This window comes from Thamnophis elegans, chromosome 5, assembly GCF_009769535.1.
Source record: "Thamnophis elegans isolate rThaEle1 chromosome 5, rThaEle1.pri, whole genome shotgun sequence".
Lineage (NCBI taxonomy): Eukaryota > Metazoa > Chordata > Lepidosauria > Squamata > Colubridae > Thamnophis > Thamnophis elegans.
In genome coordinates this window covers 42,900,862-42,920,077 of record NC_045545.1, presented here as the reverse complement: position 1 = coordinate 42,920,077, position 19,216 = coordinate 42,900,862, and the positions used below count along the sequence as shown (strand labels likewise).

The window sequence follows — 19,216 nt, the reverse complement described above, 5'->3', positions numbered from 1 at the left end:
AAACAAGAAGAAATGTATGGGTGTTGAAATCAATGTAAATTGAATACAACAGTGGATGATGTGTGAAAATGAAGTATTCATGATTCATTCATATAAAGAGAATTACAAAACAAATATAGGAAGGAAATGTGAATTGGTTGAAGGGAAGGGGAGGATCAAAAAAGTCATGGCTGGGTGAAGATGATTATATTCTCAAAAGAGAGTGAGAAGCTTAAAAAGCAAATCACAATGAATGGATATGGTAAAAATAAGTGATATAGTGAATGAAGTTGAAGTATTGCAGATTTAGCTTTTTTTCTATTTTATTTTTTCAGGCCCTAATTTCCTTGGTTTACTATTTCTTATCCCTTTTTGTGTTTTGCCTAACTTTGCTTACTTGAAGGAAGTAGCATGCTGAATATGCATGCTTGTATGTAAGGATATTTAGCTACTTTGTGGCTGCAAATTAAACAGTGAAATGGTGTGCTTCTCCCTTGTTGTGGATAAATCCAGGGCAAGGATGTGGTTAAACACTCAATTACTCTGGCACTTGGCAGACAGAACTGACTCCCACTTTAAAGTCTAAACAGAAATAGCTTTTGGGTCAAACTGAGGTCCAAAGGATATTTCTCCTTTGTAACCATAAATCTCTGAAAAACAAGCTTTGTAATTAACCCAGCTGACATTATCCAGTGCTACTCACACTCACACGATAAAATGCACATATGTTATTTGGATCTGATCAGACCAAACAACTGCTTTTTCTTCTCATAAATAACTTTAAAGTGTTGCTTCTTAGCAGCTTTCCGGAGCCATTTACAAAGAAAAAGCCCCTGCAAATAGAGGTTCATTTCTGTAGTATGAGAAAAAGCATTGTGCTGTGTTTCTTTTATTATTATTATTATTATTATACAATTGTATCACAGCGGCCAGTTGTTTCGCCGGATTTGGCATTGGTTACTAGTCGGGCCCCACCCAGGGGCCTAGGACGTCGTAACGTATTTTCGCAATATGCGTGCAGATCCAAGCAGTGCGGCTTTTTGCATTTGACTGATGGTGATTTTGTCAATTTTTAACTGTTTTAAATGTAATTCCAGTGCTTTTGGAATAGCACCCAGTGTGCCAATTACCACTGGAATTACCACTGCTGGTTTGTGCCATAGTCGTTGAATTTCGATTTTTAAGTCCTGGTATCTTGTGATTCTTTCATGTTCCTTCTCGGCGACCCTGCTATCACCTGGTATTGCGATGTCTATGATTGTGACCCTATTTTTCTCAACCAGTGTGATGTCTGGTGTATTAATTATTATTATTATTATTTATTATTTATTATTTATTATTTATTATTTATTATTTATTATTTATTATTTATTATTTATTATTTATTATTTATTATTTATTATTTATTATTTATTATTTATTATTTATTATTTATTATTATTTATTATTATTTATTTATTATTATTATTTATTATTTATTATTTATTTATTATTTATTATTTATTATTTATTATTTATTATTTATTATTTATTATTTATTTATTATTATTTATTTATTATTATTTATTATTATTTATTATTATACAATTGTATCACAGCGGCCGGATTTGGCATTGGTTACTAGTCGGGCCCCACCCAGGGGCCTAGGACGTTGTTACGCATTTTTGTAATATGCGTGCAGATCCAAGCAGTGCGGCTTTTTGCATTTGACTGATGGTGATTTTGTCAATTTTTAACTGTTTTAAATGTAATTCCAATGCTTTTGGAATAGCACCCAGTGTGCCAATTACCACTGGAATTACCACTGCTGGTTTGTGCCATAGTCGTTGAATTTCGATTTTTAAGTCCTGGTATCTTGCAATTTTTTCATGTTCCTTCTCGGCGACCCTGCTATCACCTGGTATTGCGATGTCTATGATTGTGACCTTATTTTTCTCAACCAGTGTGATGTCTGGTGTATTATGTGCCAGTATTTTGTCTGTTTGTATACGGAAATCCCACAAGATCTTGACCATCTGATTTTCGGTGACTTTTCAGGCTGATGTTCCCACCAGTTTGTTGCTGTTTTAATATTATAATTTTTGCACAAATTCCAATGGATCATTTGTGCTACTGAATTGTGCCGCAATTTATAATCAGTCTGCGCGATTTTTTTACAGCAGCTGAGTATGTGATCAACAGTTTCATCAGCTTCTTTGCAAAGTCTGCATTTGGCATCATCAGAGGATTTTTCAATTTTGGCCTTAATGGCATTTGTGCGGATAGCTTGTTCTTGCGCAGCCAGGATTAATGACTCTGTTTCTTTCTTTAATGTACCTGTTGTTAACCATAACCAAGTTTGTTCACTGTCCACTTTATCTTTTATTTTTTCCAGAAATTGGCCATGCAGTGCTTTGTTCTGCCAACTCTCCGTTCTTGATTTTATCACTTCTTTTCTGTATTCTTGTTTCGTCTGTTGGGCCTTCAGTAGATTTTTGTTCTTTACTTCAATTAATAGATCTTCTTGACTTTCTTTTAAATAATCAGCCAGTGCATGTTTTTCTTCTTCAACTGTTTGCTTCACTTGTAATAATCCTCTGCCACCTGATTTTCGTGGCAGGTATAGTCTATCAGTATCACCACGTGGATGTAAACTGTAGTGCATTGTCATTAGTTTCCTGGTTTTTCAGTCCAAAAGGTCCAAATCAGCTTGTGTCCAGTTAACTATACCAGCTGTGTATCTTATAACTGGTATTGCCCAGGTATTTATGGCCTTGATTGTATTTCCACCATTCAATTTAGATTTCAAAATTTTCCTAACTCTGTTGGTGTACTCTCGCCTGACAATAGTTTTTACTTCTCCATGCTTGATGTTATCCAACTGCAGAATGCCTAAGTATTTGTAGGCTTCATTTTCTTTGCATTTAATTAGTTGGCCATTGGGCATTTCAATTCCCTTACATGCAGTGATTTTGCCCCTTTTTATGGATACAGTGGCGCATTTTTCATGCCAAACTGCATTGAAATATCGGTGCTGAATACTCGGACTGTGTTTGTCAATGATTGGATTTCTATTTCTGACTTTCCATAGAGTTTCAAATCATCCATATATAGTAAATGCGAAATTTTTTCAGCTTCTTTGGCTGTTTGGTAGCCTAATTTCATTTTTTTTAAGATTACTGATAGTGGGATCATTGCGGTGATGAAGAGAAGAGGTGAAAGTGAATCACCCTGGAAAATTCCTCGCTTGATATTAACCATTCTGTAGATCTCATTCCCTACTGCCAACTCAGTTCTCCATTGTTTCATCGCCTTTTCAGTAAAGGATGTAATATTTTTGCTAATGCCAGTTGTTTCTAAGCATTTTATGATCCAACTATTTGGCAGTGAGTCAAATGCCTTTTTGTAATCAATCCAGACCATATTCAAGTTCGTTTTTCTGTTCTTACAATTTTCTAATATCATTTTATCAATTAGAAGCTGATCTTTTGTGCCCCTGCTCCTTCTTTTGTTGCCTTTTTGCTCTACTGGCAAGATGTTGTTTGTTTCCAAATAATCCATCATGTTATCTGCAATAATGCCTGTGAGTAATTTGAAGGTTGTTGGCAAGCATGTTATTGGTCTGTAGTTTTCAGGTGTTGTTCCTTTAGTTACATCTTTCTGAATCAAGTATGTTTTTCCAGTTGTCAACCATTCATCAATTTGGCCCTTTTGTAAAATTTCATTCAGTTGCCTGGCCAATATTGCGTGTAAACTGGTCAGATATTTGAGCCAGAAACCATGTAATTGGTCCTTTCCAGGTGATGTCCAATTCTTTACCTTTTTAACTCGATTTTTTACCATCTCAGTTGTTATTTCTAATACTTGCATTTGTTTGTTGCCAATGCTTTTCTCAAAGTCCTGTATCCACTTTGCTTCCTTGTTGTAGTCCTTTGCATTTTCCCACAATTCTTTCCAGAATTCAACTGTGGCCTGTTTTTCTGGTTTTTCACTTTTGGTGTCACCATTCACATTAAGACTTTGATAAAAACGCCGGTGGTCTGATCGAAATTGCTGATTTTGTTTATATTGGATGATTCGTGCCTCATATCTTTCAATTTTTCTAGCTATTGCTGTTATCTGCTGTTTTACAATCTCTACAGCTTCATTGATGTTTCTTGTATCCAATCTATATCTTCTGATTAGCCGATCTATGATTTTGTTGTTTTTAAGCCGTTGCTCATGCATGTTCTTTAAGTTACTAGCATCTGCCCTTAATTTTTTGATTTTTTGTTCTAAACGGATTTTCCACTTTGGCTTTGATGCTTTTTTCTGTTGTGTGACTAGGTACTTTAATTTTAATGCCTAGTTCATTAGTGACTATTACAGCTGCGCTGTACATTAACTGCTTTGTTTCCAAGATGGATTCCGGTTCAATTGTTGAAAACACTGCATTAACCATTTTCATGATAGGGGCCAAAATTTTCTTAGGCACAGTTTTTAGTGATGGTAAACGTTGCCTTTCCTCATTAAGCAGAAAATGCTCCATGATCTTATCCTTCAATTCTTTTTGTTTTTGAGTTAGTTCATCAGTTGGTTCAGTGATAACTGGTTCTAGTGGTGGTGATGTTATTTCCTCCCCGAGAGCTTCTTCTGGGTGTTCTACTATAATGTCTTTAGTTGTGTCTTGAATCTCAGTTATTTCCGCTTGTGATATTGTTTTTTGGGTTTTGCAATTTGCCTGAATTTCCTCATGTTCAACTTCACATTTTTTCCTTCTTAATGGTCAGAGAAATAAAGAACATGAATGATTCTCATTATTTGGCTAAACGTTGGTGGCTTGCTCAGATATTATCACTGATGTCAGGTCACAAACCTACATTGCAAAAGAAAAAAATCCAGTGTTCTGTTCAAAACACTAAATAGCTTTTCACTTTGAGAGGACTAGTAGGCAATTAGGGCTATTAAAGATTTGTTTATAATAATCCATCTTCTGTTGGTTGTGGGCCTAATGTTAAAGTTGCTAGAGAAGCTGCTTCTAGATATTTCCAATTTTAGAATTAAGGCAGCCTACATCATTATCCCTGAGGAATAGACCAGCATAGAAAAAGAAATGGATTAGAGGAGAACATGGAAAGAAAGAAAAACAACTCACCTGACTCACAGACAAAATTCATTAGTAACAATAATAATGAGATTTGTTTAATAAAAACTAATTAAAAAGCTTTTTAGTGAAATGAAAGATATTTCTATTGAATAAATATATTTAATAAAACATTAAGGATCTGTTTTTCTCTTTGAAAAGTATAACATAATATTAGCCCCTTTCATAATTAATCTTTTTCTTTCACATTCCACATAATATCTCCTGAGGTACAAATCAGTGTGATATCAATAACTGCTCACTATGTTCCTCTATTCCTCAACAGCCATTTTACTGATAAATCTCTTGCTGTTGTGATTGTTTTGGTAAAAATCAATCTAATCCTGAATATGGTTTGAGATGGATTCATTTTGTTGCTTGATTTTGGAGATTATATTAAAGATTCAGATTTGTTCTGAACATATGTCTCACGCATTGTATTTTTATCTTCTCCCTTCTGTTTTTCCTTTTTTATAACTCAGTTTAACATTTTAGATAAAACAGCTTAGGCGACCATTCAGATACAATAAATGTTATTGATTTTTAAATCTCTTTTTATGTTATCTTTTTAAATTCCCTAATTTCCCACTGTTTTATCTGTTGCTGATTAACTTAAACAATGGGAGCACGTTTACTGTGTCCATATATTATTTTAGGAATTCAAAAAGAATTTTTTTCCCCACTGATCTTTCTGTCTTTTCGATCAATGCTTCTCAAGGTGTGGCCTGAAGCCCCCTAGGGGGTGATCCAAGACCCTCACATGGATCTGCAAAATCTAAATTATTTGTCAGCCTATGATGAAACATAATAAAATATTAAAATCCTATCAAACTATTGTGAGAAGCTGTAGTTGCAAACATTGTATCAGTCTTAAATTTTAATATGACAAATATTGTTAAATTCCTCAAACAGAAGCTGTTTTGAGTCCTCCATCATTTTTTAAAAGTGGAAAGGGGTCCTGTGAGAAAAATGTTTTAGAAACATTGCTTCAAGATTTGTGTCTTCAACAGTAGGCGCACATACTATTCATGGTGTATTTCTTGATTTGAACATAAGGAAAATTTGTTCCCATAATAATAAACATTGCTTTAGTTCCAGTGAAAACTTACTTATTATTGTAAATAAAAAATAAAAAATAAAAAATAAAAAAATATGAAAGAATATTATAAATTTCTAAGGGTTATTGTTTGTGTTTTACAGTTATTGATGTTTTATCATTTATGTTCACTCTTGTTGGATAAATGGGCAGTCATATATAAGGTGACCAGATTTTCAGATTGGTAAAGAGGGACACCTTTGACCGGGGGGGGGGGGGGGGCTTGATTAAAAATTTTATACAGAGCAACAGAAATTTTCATATAATGCAAAAATAGTATTGTAATATTTTTTTTATTTCAACATAACTACAATTTACAAATATAAATTGTAACTGTTGCCAAACATTAAAATTTTGATCACGTGACCATGAAGATGTTGCAACGGTCGCTAATTGTGAAAATGGTCGCTAAGTGTGAAAAATGGTCATCAGTCACTTTTTTCAATGCCATTGTAACTTTGGTCACTAAGCCCATTATACCACCTTTCTTGCCACAGTTCTTAAGTAAACAACTGCAGCTGGTATTTTGCATTTTGGATAGAATCATTTTTAAATAGCCTAAGACAATTTAAATAAAGAATCCACACAGAATAAATTGAAGTAAAACATTTCAAACTATTCTTTCTATGCACAATATATTTCAAAGTATTGTGCATAGAATTTTTAAAAATGGTTTCACTTCAATTTATTTTGGATAAAATCTTTTTTTAAATAGTCTAAGACAATTTAATAAAAGAATCCACACAGAATTTTTAAAAAATCCTATGTACAATAAATAAAATATTATTTTAAATACATTAAAAAAATAAAGAAAAAAAACCCAGCTCACTTACAGCAGGCTTGCACTCCAAGTCAACCCAGAATGATGTAGATGTTAATACAAAGAAATGAGCAAATAAAAAGATCAGGGAAATATTTTTCAAAGAAACTTTTGCTCATTTTTTCCACACGAGCAGACTTCCAACCTCCGTGCCCCTCCTCTCCGGAAAATCCAGGAAGTAACACTCGCTACCTCTCTAGCCAAGTATTTCCTGGAGCTCTATGGTACTAGATCATTTTTTCTTATAAAATGAGGTAAAAGGGGCAGGGGGGGTCCGTTTTGTTGCTTTAACGTTTTAATTATATCTTCAATGAAAGTACTGAGACAGAGAGAGAGAGAGAGAGAGAGAGAGGGATTAGACAGGGTGTCTTTTGTCTTGCCCCGGTTAGGATTTCTTAAGCAAATCCACTGGGCTTTCAACATGAAGCCAGAAAATTGGGACTTTTTAAAAACGGCCCAGGACATGGGACAAATTGTTATAAAGTGTGATTGTCCTGCTGAAATCGGGACGTCTGGTCACCTTAGTCATATAGATTTGATTAATATAGATAAATAATGTAATAGGAAAATGTGACTCTTGGAGAGGATGCTGTAAATATATGCCTAGTGTAAAAAAAGAGTGGGGAGAGGTGCATAGTGGCAGAATATAACTTTCTATTCAGGTTCTTTAATATTATTGATGTAAGATTTAACATGAGAAAGCTTGAGAGGGAGGAAAATAGTGAGTCGGGAGGAATAGCTGTCGGGAGGAAAATAGTGAGGGGAATCCTTTTTCCCATGCAGGCATACTGATCTTTAATTATTTTTTTCTGTCAATCAGAAAATGCTATTTTAAATATTAACATATATGAGCAAGAATAGATATATCATCCTCACCAGTGCTGTTGTCATCTGCATCTGAACTAACTTTTCCAGAAGAATGCTTGGGATTTCCAACAATTTGAACTTTGCACAGTTATCCTGCCGTTCTATTAATGATTTAGCATTACATATTGCTTTGAAATGGGTATTTAACATTGTGGAAAATTAGACACTTCTGACCAGGTTTCTTTCTTAGGACATCACTAGACCTGGAACTTACTAGCAATCATTCAATGCCATTGATATATCCTTGCCATTGGGCTTTGCCACATCCTCTATGTTCTGTTGTTTCAAAGTTTTTTTTTCCTGAACTACCTTTAACAGTAAGCAGTATAGTTTCGAGTTTCGAGTTTCATTTTATTTATATGCCGCCCTATTCTCAGTGGGACTCAGGGCGGCGCACAAACCCAAGGAGGGGAAGGGAAACACAAAAACTGGACGAGCTGAAGTCTCCGAATGCTCTTCAAGGGCTGCCTCATGTAGAGTGCATTGCAGTAGTCCAGTCTTGAGATCACAAGGGCATGAGTGACTGTTGCGAGTGCCTCTCGGTTCAGGTAGGGACGCAATTGGTGCACCAGGCGAACCTGGGCGAATGCCCCCCTGGTCACAGCCGACAAATGATGTTTTAAGGTCAGCTGTGGGTCCAAGAGGACTCCCAAATTGCGAACCCTGTCTGAGAGGCGTCAAATTTCACCCCCCAGCCTGAGTGATGGAGTACTAACCAAATTTTGGGGAGGGAAACACAACAGCCAGTCGGTCTTGTCTGGATTGAGCGCCAACTTGTTAACCCTCATCCAGACCCTGACAGCCTCCAGACACTGGCACATCACGTCAACTGCTTCACTGAGTTGGCACGGGGCGGACAGATACAACTGGGTATTGTCCGCGTAATGATGGTATTTTATCCCGTGCCACCGAATGATCTCACCCAACAGCTTCATGTAGATGTTAAAAAGGAGGGGGGACAGGACCGAACCCTGTGGGACCCCATATTTCAGGGGCCTAGGGGTCGACCTCTGCCCCCGACCAATACCGACTGCGACCTGTCCGAGAGGTAGGAGGAGAACCACCGAAGAACGGTGCATCCCACCCCCACCTCTCATAACCGTCGCAGGATACCATGGTCGATGGTATCGAAGACCGCTGAGAGGTCAAGAAGCACTAGGATGGAGGCATGATCTCCATCCCTGGCTCTCCAGAGATCATCGGTCAGTGCGACCAAAGCGGTTTCTGTGCTGAAGCCAGGCCTGAAACCGGACTGAAAGGGATCCAGATAATCGGCTTCATCCAAGGACCATCGGAGCTGAAAGGCCACCACTTTCTCAACAACCTTCCCAACAAAGGGGAGGTTGGAGACTGGAAGGTAGTTATTCAAAATGGCTGGATCCAGAGATGGCTTCTTCAGGAGGGGTCTCGCCACCGCTGTCTTCAATGGCGGAGGAAAGAAGCCCTCCCGAAGGGAGGCATTCACCATTGCCTGGATCCTGCCCCGCATCACCTCCTTGCTGTTCGCGACCAGCCAGGAGGGGCACGGGTCCAGTGCAAATGTGGTGGCACTCACCGCTCCCATGGCCTTGTCCACTTCATCAGGAGTAACAAGTTGAAAGTCAGTCCAGAGATGTCGCTCAAGACCCTCCCCCGGTACCCCGGCTGGCTCTGCGCAATTGGAGTCCAGGTCCATCCGAAGCCGAGCAACTTTGTCCGCGAGGAACTGGACATATTCCTCCGCTCTACCTCGTAAGGGATTATCCACAACCCTCCCATTCAGGAGGGAGCGGGTTACCCTAAACAAGGCGGCAGGGCGTGACTCAGCGGACGCAATCAGAGCAGCAATATAGGTGTTCTTAGCTGTCCGTATTGCCGAAAGGTATACTCCGATGCAAGCTTTTAATAGTGCTCCGTCTGACTCGGATTTACTGGACCTCCAGCGGCGCTCTAGGCATCTCTTTTGGCGCTTCATCTCCCGGAGGTCCTCGGTAAACCAAGGAGCCCTCCTGGATTCACTGCTGCGAATCGGCCGTAAAGGCGCAATCCGGTGGAGAGCCTCAGACGCCGCTGAGTTCCAAGCAGCAACTAAGGTCTCCACCGGACTGCGGGCGAGAGTATCAGGCACAACACCAAGCGCCGTCTGGAAACCCTGAGGATCCATAAAACTCCTGGGTGGAACCACCTAATCGGCTCTTCCTCCCTACAGCGGGGGATTGGTCTCCGAAAGTCGAGCCTCAGTAGGAAGTGGTCCGAACATGACAGGGGCAAGATCTCGCTACCCCTCAAACCAAGACACAACTCCACTGCTCCGAGAGAAATACAAGGTCGAGTGTGTGACCCGCTGAGTGAGTCGGGCCCTGGATTACTTGAGTCAAGCCCATGGCTGTCATGGAAGCCATGAACTCCTGAGTTCCATCAGAGTGTTCGCCGAGAGAAGGCAGATTGAAGTCCCCCAGTATCATAAGTCTGGGGAACTCAACTGCCAGCTCAGCTACTGACTCGAGGAGCTAGGGGAGGGCTGTTGTCACGCTATTGGGAGGCAGGTACGTTAACAACAAGCCCACTTGACCCGCAAGGTCCATCTTCACAGCAAGGACTCACACCCGACAAGCTCCGGAGCAGGGATCCTATGAGGAACTAAAGACTTTCGGATAACAATGGCCACTCCCCCACCCTTCACTGGGGTCACGGTTGATGAAGCACCTGAAAACCCTCTGGGCACATTTCAGTGAGCGGGACTCCTCCCTCCGGGCCCAGCCAGGTTTCAGTAATACATGCCAGGTCTGCCCCCTCGTCTAAAATTAGGTCCTGGATGAGGGGAGCCTTATGAACCACAGACCTGGCATTTAGCAACAACAGCCTGAGACCAGGGTCCTGACTACTCACACCATCTGGCCTTGGAGTGGAACTAACAGGGCCAGAAGGAGGGATCCCTCTGACGTAGGGAACCCTCCCCGGTAATGGCTCGCCCTGAAGTTCCCGCCATATCTGCCCCTCCCCAATATGACCCCAATGTTCCGGCCCACTCCCGCATCTATCGTCCCTCCACCTTCTCCCCTGGCCACCGGATTCACCAGCAAGCCCTTTGACACACACATCCAAGGGCCGGATTAAGCCTCGGCCCCCTTGACACTTCTGCCAGAGCACTCAGTGCAGGAGGTACCCAGCTATGCTCCCGGCCCACCACACATACACACACATACAATCAATCAATCCCCACAAAACAAGTTAAAACAAGGGAAACAACAATATTATAGTAAAAGTGGGAACATTCATTCAACCACAGTCATACCACGCACTCTCTATACAATTAAAAATTACAAAAAATTACAAATTTATAAAAATTATAAAAATTGCACAAGATAGCAAATTGATCGAATATAGTCCGAAAAAAAGCCGAGGAGGGAGTAATGTCCAAGACCTCCCACACGAGAGTCCGAGATCCAAGGAATGATAAAAGAGACATATGATGATAGCAATAAAGAGAGAGTCACACTTCCAGTCCTCTCTCTCGTTACTGTAAAAAGTCAGTGGGGGGATGAACAGGAAGCCCAGGATGGCAATAAAATCATAGGCCTCAATTTGCTCCCCAACGATGGTCCAGAGAGCAAGGCCAGGAACTGTCTGGGAGGCAAGTAAGCCACAGGTGGTGGATATAGCGGTGAAAGTTGCGGAGCCAGCCATAGGCGATGACAGGCCAGCAACACCCCTTCCCTCGGGGACAAAGGACACAAGGGAGCCAGGGAACCCCACGGTAAAAGGGGGGAGGAAAAGCCCCACTCCCAGCTGTACCGTAACACTTCCAGTGGAGGCAGCCAGCTGGTAGGTCGTCAGGCTAGCAACCCCACCCTCACCCTAACCTTAATCCTAATCTTAAACTAAACTAACCCACCCAGTAATTCTAATCTAACCCTACCCTGTCCCTAGCCTGACCCTGCAGCAGCACAGACAGCAGATGGAGGTGTCAGACAACCAAGGGGGTCGGGTCCCCCCAAAACAGTCTCCGATAGCCATCTCCATGGTAGCCAAGACAGTCTCAGCCAGCTCTTCCAGGCTCCAACAGGCCCCCTCGGCCCCGGTGGTCAGGTAGTCCCAGCCCACCTCTCGCCACAGATGGCACAACAAAATTCGCAGGATGGTTCAGCGCTGCCCGGTTACTTGAGCGATGTTCCACAAAACGTTCAGTGATCTCTCTCTGATCTCAGTCTCTCAGTATTCTCAGCATTCACAATATTTTCAATATTTTCAGCGTTCTCAGCGTTCTCAGGATTCTCAGCGTTCTCAGCAGGTCCCATAACACTCAGTAGCCTCTCTTTACAGTCAGTCAACTCCCGGGAAACCTGGTTAATCCCTCGGCCCCGCAGCTAATCAGTGGCTCAGTGGCTTTGATGTCAGCCCCGGTGTCTCCTGGCGCCTCCCGGCAAGCAGGCAAACCGTCCAGCCCCTGGGGGCCACCCCCCCAGGCAGCCAGGGCGCCCTCAGCCCCCGGGGCGTGATGGACTCCAGCAGCCGGTAAAAACAGCTCCAGCACGAATCTCCTGGACGCCTGGCCACAGCGTCTCTCAAGCTGCGCTGGCATTGGCAGCTCCCCCCCAGGACACGCCGGGAACGCCGGCAGCCACCGCCTCAGCCCAGCGAGTCAAGTTTAAAAATGCACCGCATTCAAAACGCCACCGTCATTTTCCGTAGCCGGCATGGGGGATGGGCAGGTCTCCGGAGCGTTCAAATATCCAGGGGTCACTAAAGCAGTCCCCCTTGCAGTGCTCCCCCCACTCCCCCACTCTTCTCTCCAAGTCTAACAGCCAGGAGTTAAAGTCTTATTGTTAGGCTTATCGACCTAATGCTGCCACTGCCGCTGCTACCAAGTTCAAAAAAGCCTATCTACAGCTGATCTAAAAGCCGCTCCACAGCTGATCTTCAGAGCCGTCTTGCCGCAGACCAGCATAAGGTGGGAAGAATTGGCGCGTTCCAAGTGCCTGGGGAGCGCTTATGCAGCCCCCCCTCCAGCTAAAAACGCACCCCTGGACTGCCTGCTCGATCACCTCCACGGGGGAACTTCTCCCTCGAACTTCAAGGGGCTCCGTCCCTCTCAATTCCGCTCCTCTCTTTTCGCAAAACTCGAGCATTTCGCTCGAGCAGCCATCTTCCGCCTTGCACAGTATAATTGCATGGGCGGTATTTTCCTCTAGAAATTTGCATGTTGCAGTCCTGGTCTAATCACAGAGCAGCAGGTCTAGGTAAAGGGGCCAAAATACAGGTTCGCTCTACCAACTTGGTGGCAAGTAAAATATTTTTAAGTTACTACATTTAGTTTTCACGGGTTGGAAGGGAAACTGGGGTAAGTGAGTCGGCAGAATAATATACTGGTTCCATGATCAATCATTGAGCATTAATTGAGTGGTTACCTATTAACTGTTGGGTTTCAGCAAACATTGCAGTCACACAGCACAGAAATCCTTGTAGTATCTAAAATGATGAGAACATCTCAATTCTGAAAAGGTCTGGGCAATTGAATTGTTGTCATGTATTCCATAATATGATTGGAGCACATGCTCTGAAGTTTGTTTTAAAAAGCTTCAATTAATCTGACACATTTTTTATTTATATAAAAAGAAGAAATGAAAGGATGTGAACAGCAGCAACAGGATGCTGTGGAGATCATGTGTGTGGGAGTGAGAGAGAATGAAGAAGAGCACACCACTGCTAACAAGTTTAGCCTGTACAATTATATCCTGAGGAAAATATTTCTCAGGCATATTATATAAAGTATGGTTTTCTTTTAGTCATTTTGTGGTGATGTGCTAGTGCGGTTGATGCGCAGTTTCTAGTAGAAACTGTTGATGTTTTTCCTTCTAAATTCAGTAAACACAAAAAATGGCTACTGTTGTCAGAAATTTTAAAATACTAATACTTTCCATGTGTATAGTATTTTGCTATGTTGAAAGTATGTGATTTATTATCTTGTTATAAACCTAATCAGAATCTTGAAATAGGATTCCTACTGATGGGAGGTTGAGTGTGATAGTTATTTGTTTATGATTGCACAGTGGATTTCATAGTACAGATAAAAGTTGAAGCAGGGACTTCTCATAGACGTAGATTTGGAAGCATGATGAGGGATGGTGTTGACCTTGCAATGTGTCCTGATACAGCTGGGTACCTGTTATATGCTCCATTCTTTTGTTTGTATTCAAACTTGTAAATACACTTGATACATAAGAATGCTTTGTATTCTAAGCAGTAGACTTTCTTAGGCACTTTTAATTTCGGCTAACGAAATATGATAAGTGATAATAGAATTTTATCTTAGCTTATAACAATTGTGAGCATTATCTGTGAACCAGATCACTATAACTTGCTCAACAAATTGCAGTTAAAATAACTTATGGTATAATATAATGATGTGAATACATTCTCTGTATTGCTCCTGATTAGATGAGTACCACCATTGTAGACTTTGAATTGCCTATTTGCTCTAAATAATATTAAAATGCTTACTCGCACTCATTTCCAGGATAATGTTGAATAGAGCATGAATTTTTTACTTGATACCACACTTAGATTGTAAAACTCTTTCTTTTCCTTGAAGCTTTGGTTTTCACTTTCTTTTCTTTTATAAAAGCATTCTTTTTCATTATATTTATAGATTCTCCAAGCCAGCACCAATGTTTTTGGATGATTCCTTCAGGAAATGGGCAAGGATTCGAGATTTTCTTCCACCTTTTGGGATTAAAGGACAAGGTAGGATAACATGTTAATCCACTATGGTTATGTTCTACATATTACCTTTAGAATGTATGGACTTGTATATTAAACAAATTTGAATTTTCCTTTTTGGGCATATTTTAAATTTGTTTCTTTTGAGTAAAGTAGTACAAAATTGTCCTAAACAGAGCACTATTTTATATTTATAACGTTCTGTAGCCACTTAAGAAAGATGAGTAAAAAAGGAAATTGACAATAATATAATTGGAAATAAATTTGCCTGCCATAAAAGTTGTAATTTATGGAAGGAACTTGAAGATAGGAAATTATTCAACACAAAGTATACCAATTCAGGTGATAGTATCCTTTGTTTTAGTATTCCACAAAAAATGCTGGAATGGTTCTCCATGAAGTCTGCCTTATTAGATATTTAAAACAGTGTTTAGTAGATAAATGCAGTCTCACAGTTCTATCTGCCTTCATACCACAATAAGGAACAGAGTAGAATGTAATTAAATATAAAAGTTCAATAAAAAGTTAAATATTTTATTATTGATATACTACAATATTTACCGTATATACTCGAGTATAGGCCGAGTTTTTCAGCCCACTTTTTGGGCTGAAAAAAGCTGCCTCGGCTTATACTCGAGTCAGTGAAAAATTTGCCCAAATGGAGGAGAAAAAGGGGCGCCCCTTTTTCTCCTCCATTTCCGGACCCAGTGGAAGTTCTCTGCGCGAGGTGAAATGGCCGGCAGCAGCCTCACTCTCCTGCCGTGCTTCCGTTTCAGTCGCGCAGAGAACTTCCACTCGCTTCCCGGGCTTGTGTTCTGATGAGGGGGAAAGAGAGGACTTTCCTTACGCCCGCATCAGAGCTGGACGTAAGGACTTTACCCCATTGATGAGGCGGGCGGCGCGGATTGTAGCAAGGACGGCCGCCGATCGCAGCCTGGCTGCGCTGGCGGGGACGGGCGGGGCGGGGTGGGATGAGACTCCCCACTCGCCAAGATGGTAGGACTCCAAGTCCCATCCCCTCCACCCGTCCCCACCAGCGCAGCCCCTGCCGCATCAGCCGGAATCTAATTTCCCCCTCATCAGAGCTCGGCGCGGATTGTAGCAAGGACGGCCGCCAATCGCAGCCCGATTGCGCCAGGGGGTTCCGCTGGTTGAAAGAAAGTCCTTCTTTGCACCAAGCGCTTTTCCCTCCCAACTAATTATAACTAATTATATTAATTAGATAGATCAGTGTTTCTCCACCTTGAAGACTTGAAAATATGTGGACTTCAACTCCCAGAATTCTGGGAGTTGAAGTCCACACACTTTCAAGTCTCCAAGGTGGAGAAACACTGAGATAGATGATCCACGGTGTTTATTTTTGGAAAAAAGCGCCTCCTGCTCTGGACTGCCGGGAACGCGATCGCGTCTCTCTCTCTCTCTCTTCCCCCCACCCCCGGCTGTTCCCACCCGGGAATGTTCTGGCGGGCTAGGCGGAGGGTGCGTGTGCGTGCATGTGTGTCAAGGGTGGGGAGGCTAAGAGGGCGAGGTGAGATCCTGGCGGGGACCGCATTTCACCCGCCGAGCTTCCTTTTCCCCCGTCTTTTCCTCCGCTCGCCGACTTCCTTTCTCCCGTGGCTGACAGGTGGGTGGGTTTCCCTCCTCCTCCTCCCTGCTGGACGTGGATCTGCGGCGTGGGTGGCCGTCCTTGTTGCCCGCCGGCAGCAGGTCGCGGCAAAGAGAGGGAGAGAGAGAGAAATGCCGCCGCTCCCCGGCTCGCCTCTTTTTCCCGGGATCGCCGTGATGCTTTGAGTTTTCCTTCTGCGGAGGTGGGGTGGAAAGAAGAAGAAGTGGGGCCCTTCCCCGCTTCTTCTCGGACTACCTAAGCGTTGGGTGCGCTGTCCCCATCTGGGAAAGTAGTGCTGACTCATCAGGTGTCTGGGAACGGGTGGGGCTGAGGAGCGGCTGGGGGTGGGGGGTGTTTCACAGAGCGGCTGGGGGTGGGGGGTGTTTTACAAAGGGATGAGGTGGACTGAATTACCCCCTTGTATCTGCTGCCTTGTTTAGTGATTGTTTTGTTTGCAGCTATAATGATGGTGAAAAAGACCTGTAAAGCAAAGGAAAACTGAATAGGATCCTCAGCCCAGTCACAGTTTCATTTAACAACCATTTAATGACCAAGATACTAGTCCCAGTTATGTTCACTAAATAAGGATTATCTGTAAACTGTTCTTTTGGTATCCACGTATGCAAAAGACTGATAGCTGTAGGAGATGACCAAGCTGAGCCCAAGGGAAGGGTCAAACACATCAATGGCCAACGTAATTGTTTCAGGGTTCATTTTATTTACACCAAATATAATTCATTTAAGAAATTGGACAGCACATCCTTTATTAGTTTCAAATTCTTTCTTTAAAGATATCCATGGTGGAATGTAACATGCTGAAAGCAACAGTGGCAATGGGATGCTTTTGTGGCCCTTTGGGATAACCAAGAAATAAGTGTGTGTGTGTGTGTGTGTGTGTGTGTGTCAGAGAAGAATTTTTAACACAGGTATGTTGTACATGCATACATTTGGACAAACTTTGCAGAAATCTCCTCTTTTTTAAGTTTTATTTGGCATCATTCAATAGAGCAAAGTCTGAAAATGAAGCTGCATGCTACTGTAGGAGTCCAACAGTTTAGCAAATAAAAAGAGAACTTAGTGTTCCAGGGAGATGAATTTAAACTGCATGGAGATGAGGTGAGTGAAGTATTTCATTGAATACACCGGTATTGTGTGATAATAATTTGTTATCCAGAGCAAATTTTTACAATGGCTACTGTATATTTAATGGGCACAGGCAGGCTGTATATGTTATTCAATGGGCAATGGCAGGCTGTAATTAATGGACACAGGACAGGCTGTATATTCAATGGGCACAGGCAGGACACTGGTAGAATGTATATTATGAGCCTATGAGTTTTGAAGGATTTTAACTCGTGTTTTAGCTTGGTTGCTGAATGAGCTAAGGTTTTTGTACTTTTAAAGTTATTGTTGATACCATATTGTTTTTATTGACCCTCTTTTCCACTTACAGAGCTAGTTTACTGTTTTTCTTTGAAATAAATATTCAAAAACATTATTGGTATCTATTTTTATTTTTGAAATTTACCGGTAGCTGCTGCATTTCCCACCCTAGGCTTATACTCGAGTCAATAACTTTTCCAGTTTTTTGTGGTAAAATTAGGTGCCTCGGCTTATATTCGGATCGACCTATACTCGAGTATATACGGTAGTTGTTGTATTGAAAGAAGACTCACTAAGGCATGATCTTGCTATTCCCAAATCCTTGCATATAATGAGTCTACATTCTGTAACCGTGTTCAAGATATGTAGGTACCTCAACTTTTATGCACATTTGCCTTTCTATTGGAGAGGCATCCTTCCTAGAAAGTTAACAAATAGCCGCTATACTTTTTTTTAGAAATATTGACTGTGGAATTGATTGGAAGTACAGATGGACGCAGGATTACTCACTAATAAGTAGGTTTACAAGATCACTTTTCTGCAGAGTCTAGATTATGGATCTTTATGTGGGTTATTGTATTTTCACAGGCTGAGTATTTTAGCCAAGAAATACCAGCACGGAGAATTGTAGTACCGGATGACTGGATGTCTTTGGGCAGTCTTTGTTTTGTATTTCTAAGTTGCTGTCAGTTTGTGTCACCACTATAGAGCTATGTTAATCTAGGTTTTTATGTTGGATTTTCTTCAGTGAAAACCAGAAACTGCTACTCTTGAAATGGCTGGGAGCTGAAGCAGTGGGAGCAGATCAAATGAATGGCTTATATAGTGCCCTCTTGGGACCAAATTTTGTGCCAGGATTCGGTCTAAAGCAGTTTGTACTTGTGGGAGGAAAGAATTATTGTTCTCAGCAAACTAGTAGGTCTAATGACAGTGCTGACAGACCAGAGTGTGAGTGAAGCAAATGGCACCCTTCTCGCATCACACTCTCGAGCACACATCACTTGAAATTCTTGTGTCAGCTTTTTTCCTTATCCCAGGGGAGGCACTGGGGATGAATTATTGTGACTTGTTGATGGGATCAAAACCTCATTAAGGTTTTCAGTCAAGACTAGTCTGATACTGGTTGAAACAGGATGGCAGGAAAAAGGTGGTGATGATGGCTGCCAGAATCAGAGCACCTGGGAGATTGAGCAACTTTCTAGAGAATGATATTCAGTTAAGATATTCAGATCAGAAATCTGACGTCTGATCTGAGTGTAAAATCTGGTTGTTATCAAGGGAGATTCATAATATACAATATACCTTGGGAAATGTTTTGTGCAGATGTTTGGGACTTTAGGCATTTGTGTCATCAAGTGTTTGCTTGAAATTCAGATGAAAATTGATTGGCATAATTCTGTCAACTTGAAGGTCAGCTACCTTTACATTTCAAAATTTCAAACTAATATATCAGAATAATTTTAGATAATTTTTTCTGCAAATAGATTTTAGAAGTCTTTATAGAAAATGACATGCCGTATCAGACTTTTAATGGAGAGGTTGGTGCCAAGAAAAAAGAGGCCACATAAGTTCATCATCCATTTTGGGACATCAAAAGCAAATAAATAAACCCTAGTATATTTCTAAAATGTAATATTATATACAGCAGCCTAAGTCTTAAATACA

At 41.3% G+C, this 19,216-nt stretch overlaps 1 protein-coding gene across 3 annotated transcripts in view; it reads left to right on the top strand.

The window, feature by feature from the left end:
- Nucleotides 1–19,216, top strand: part of ST3GAL3 (ST3 beta-galactoside alpha-2,3-sialyltransferase 3) — a 249,939-nt gene that overhangs the window by 134,021 nt on the left and 96,702 nt on the right. For all 3 annotated transcript variants that reach the window (XM_032218673.1, XM_032218672.1, XM_032218674.1), the window contains one exon: nucleotides 14,492–14,586. In XM_032218673.1, the coding sequence (XP_032074564.1) occupies nucleotides 14,492–14,586 (95 nt within the window). The remainder of the gene's footprint in view (nucleotides 1–14,491; nucleotides 14,587–19,216) is intronic.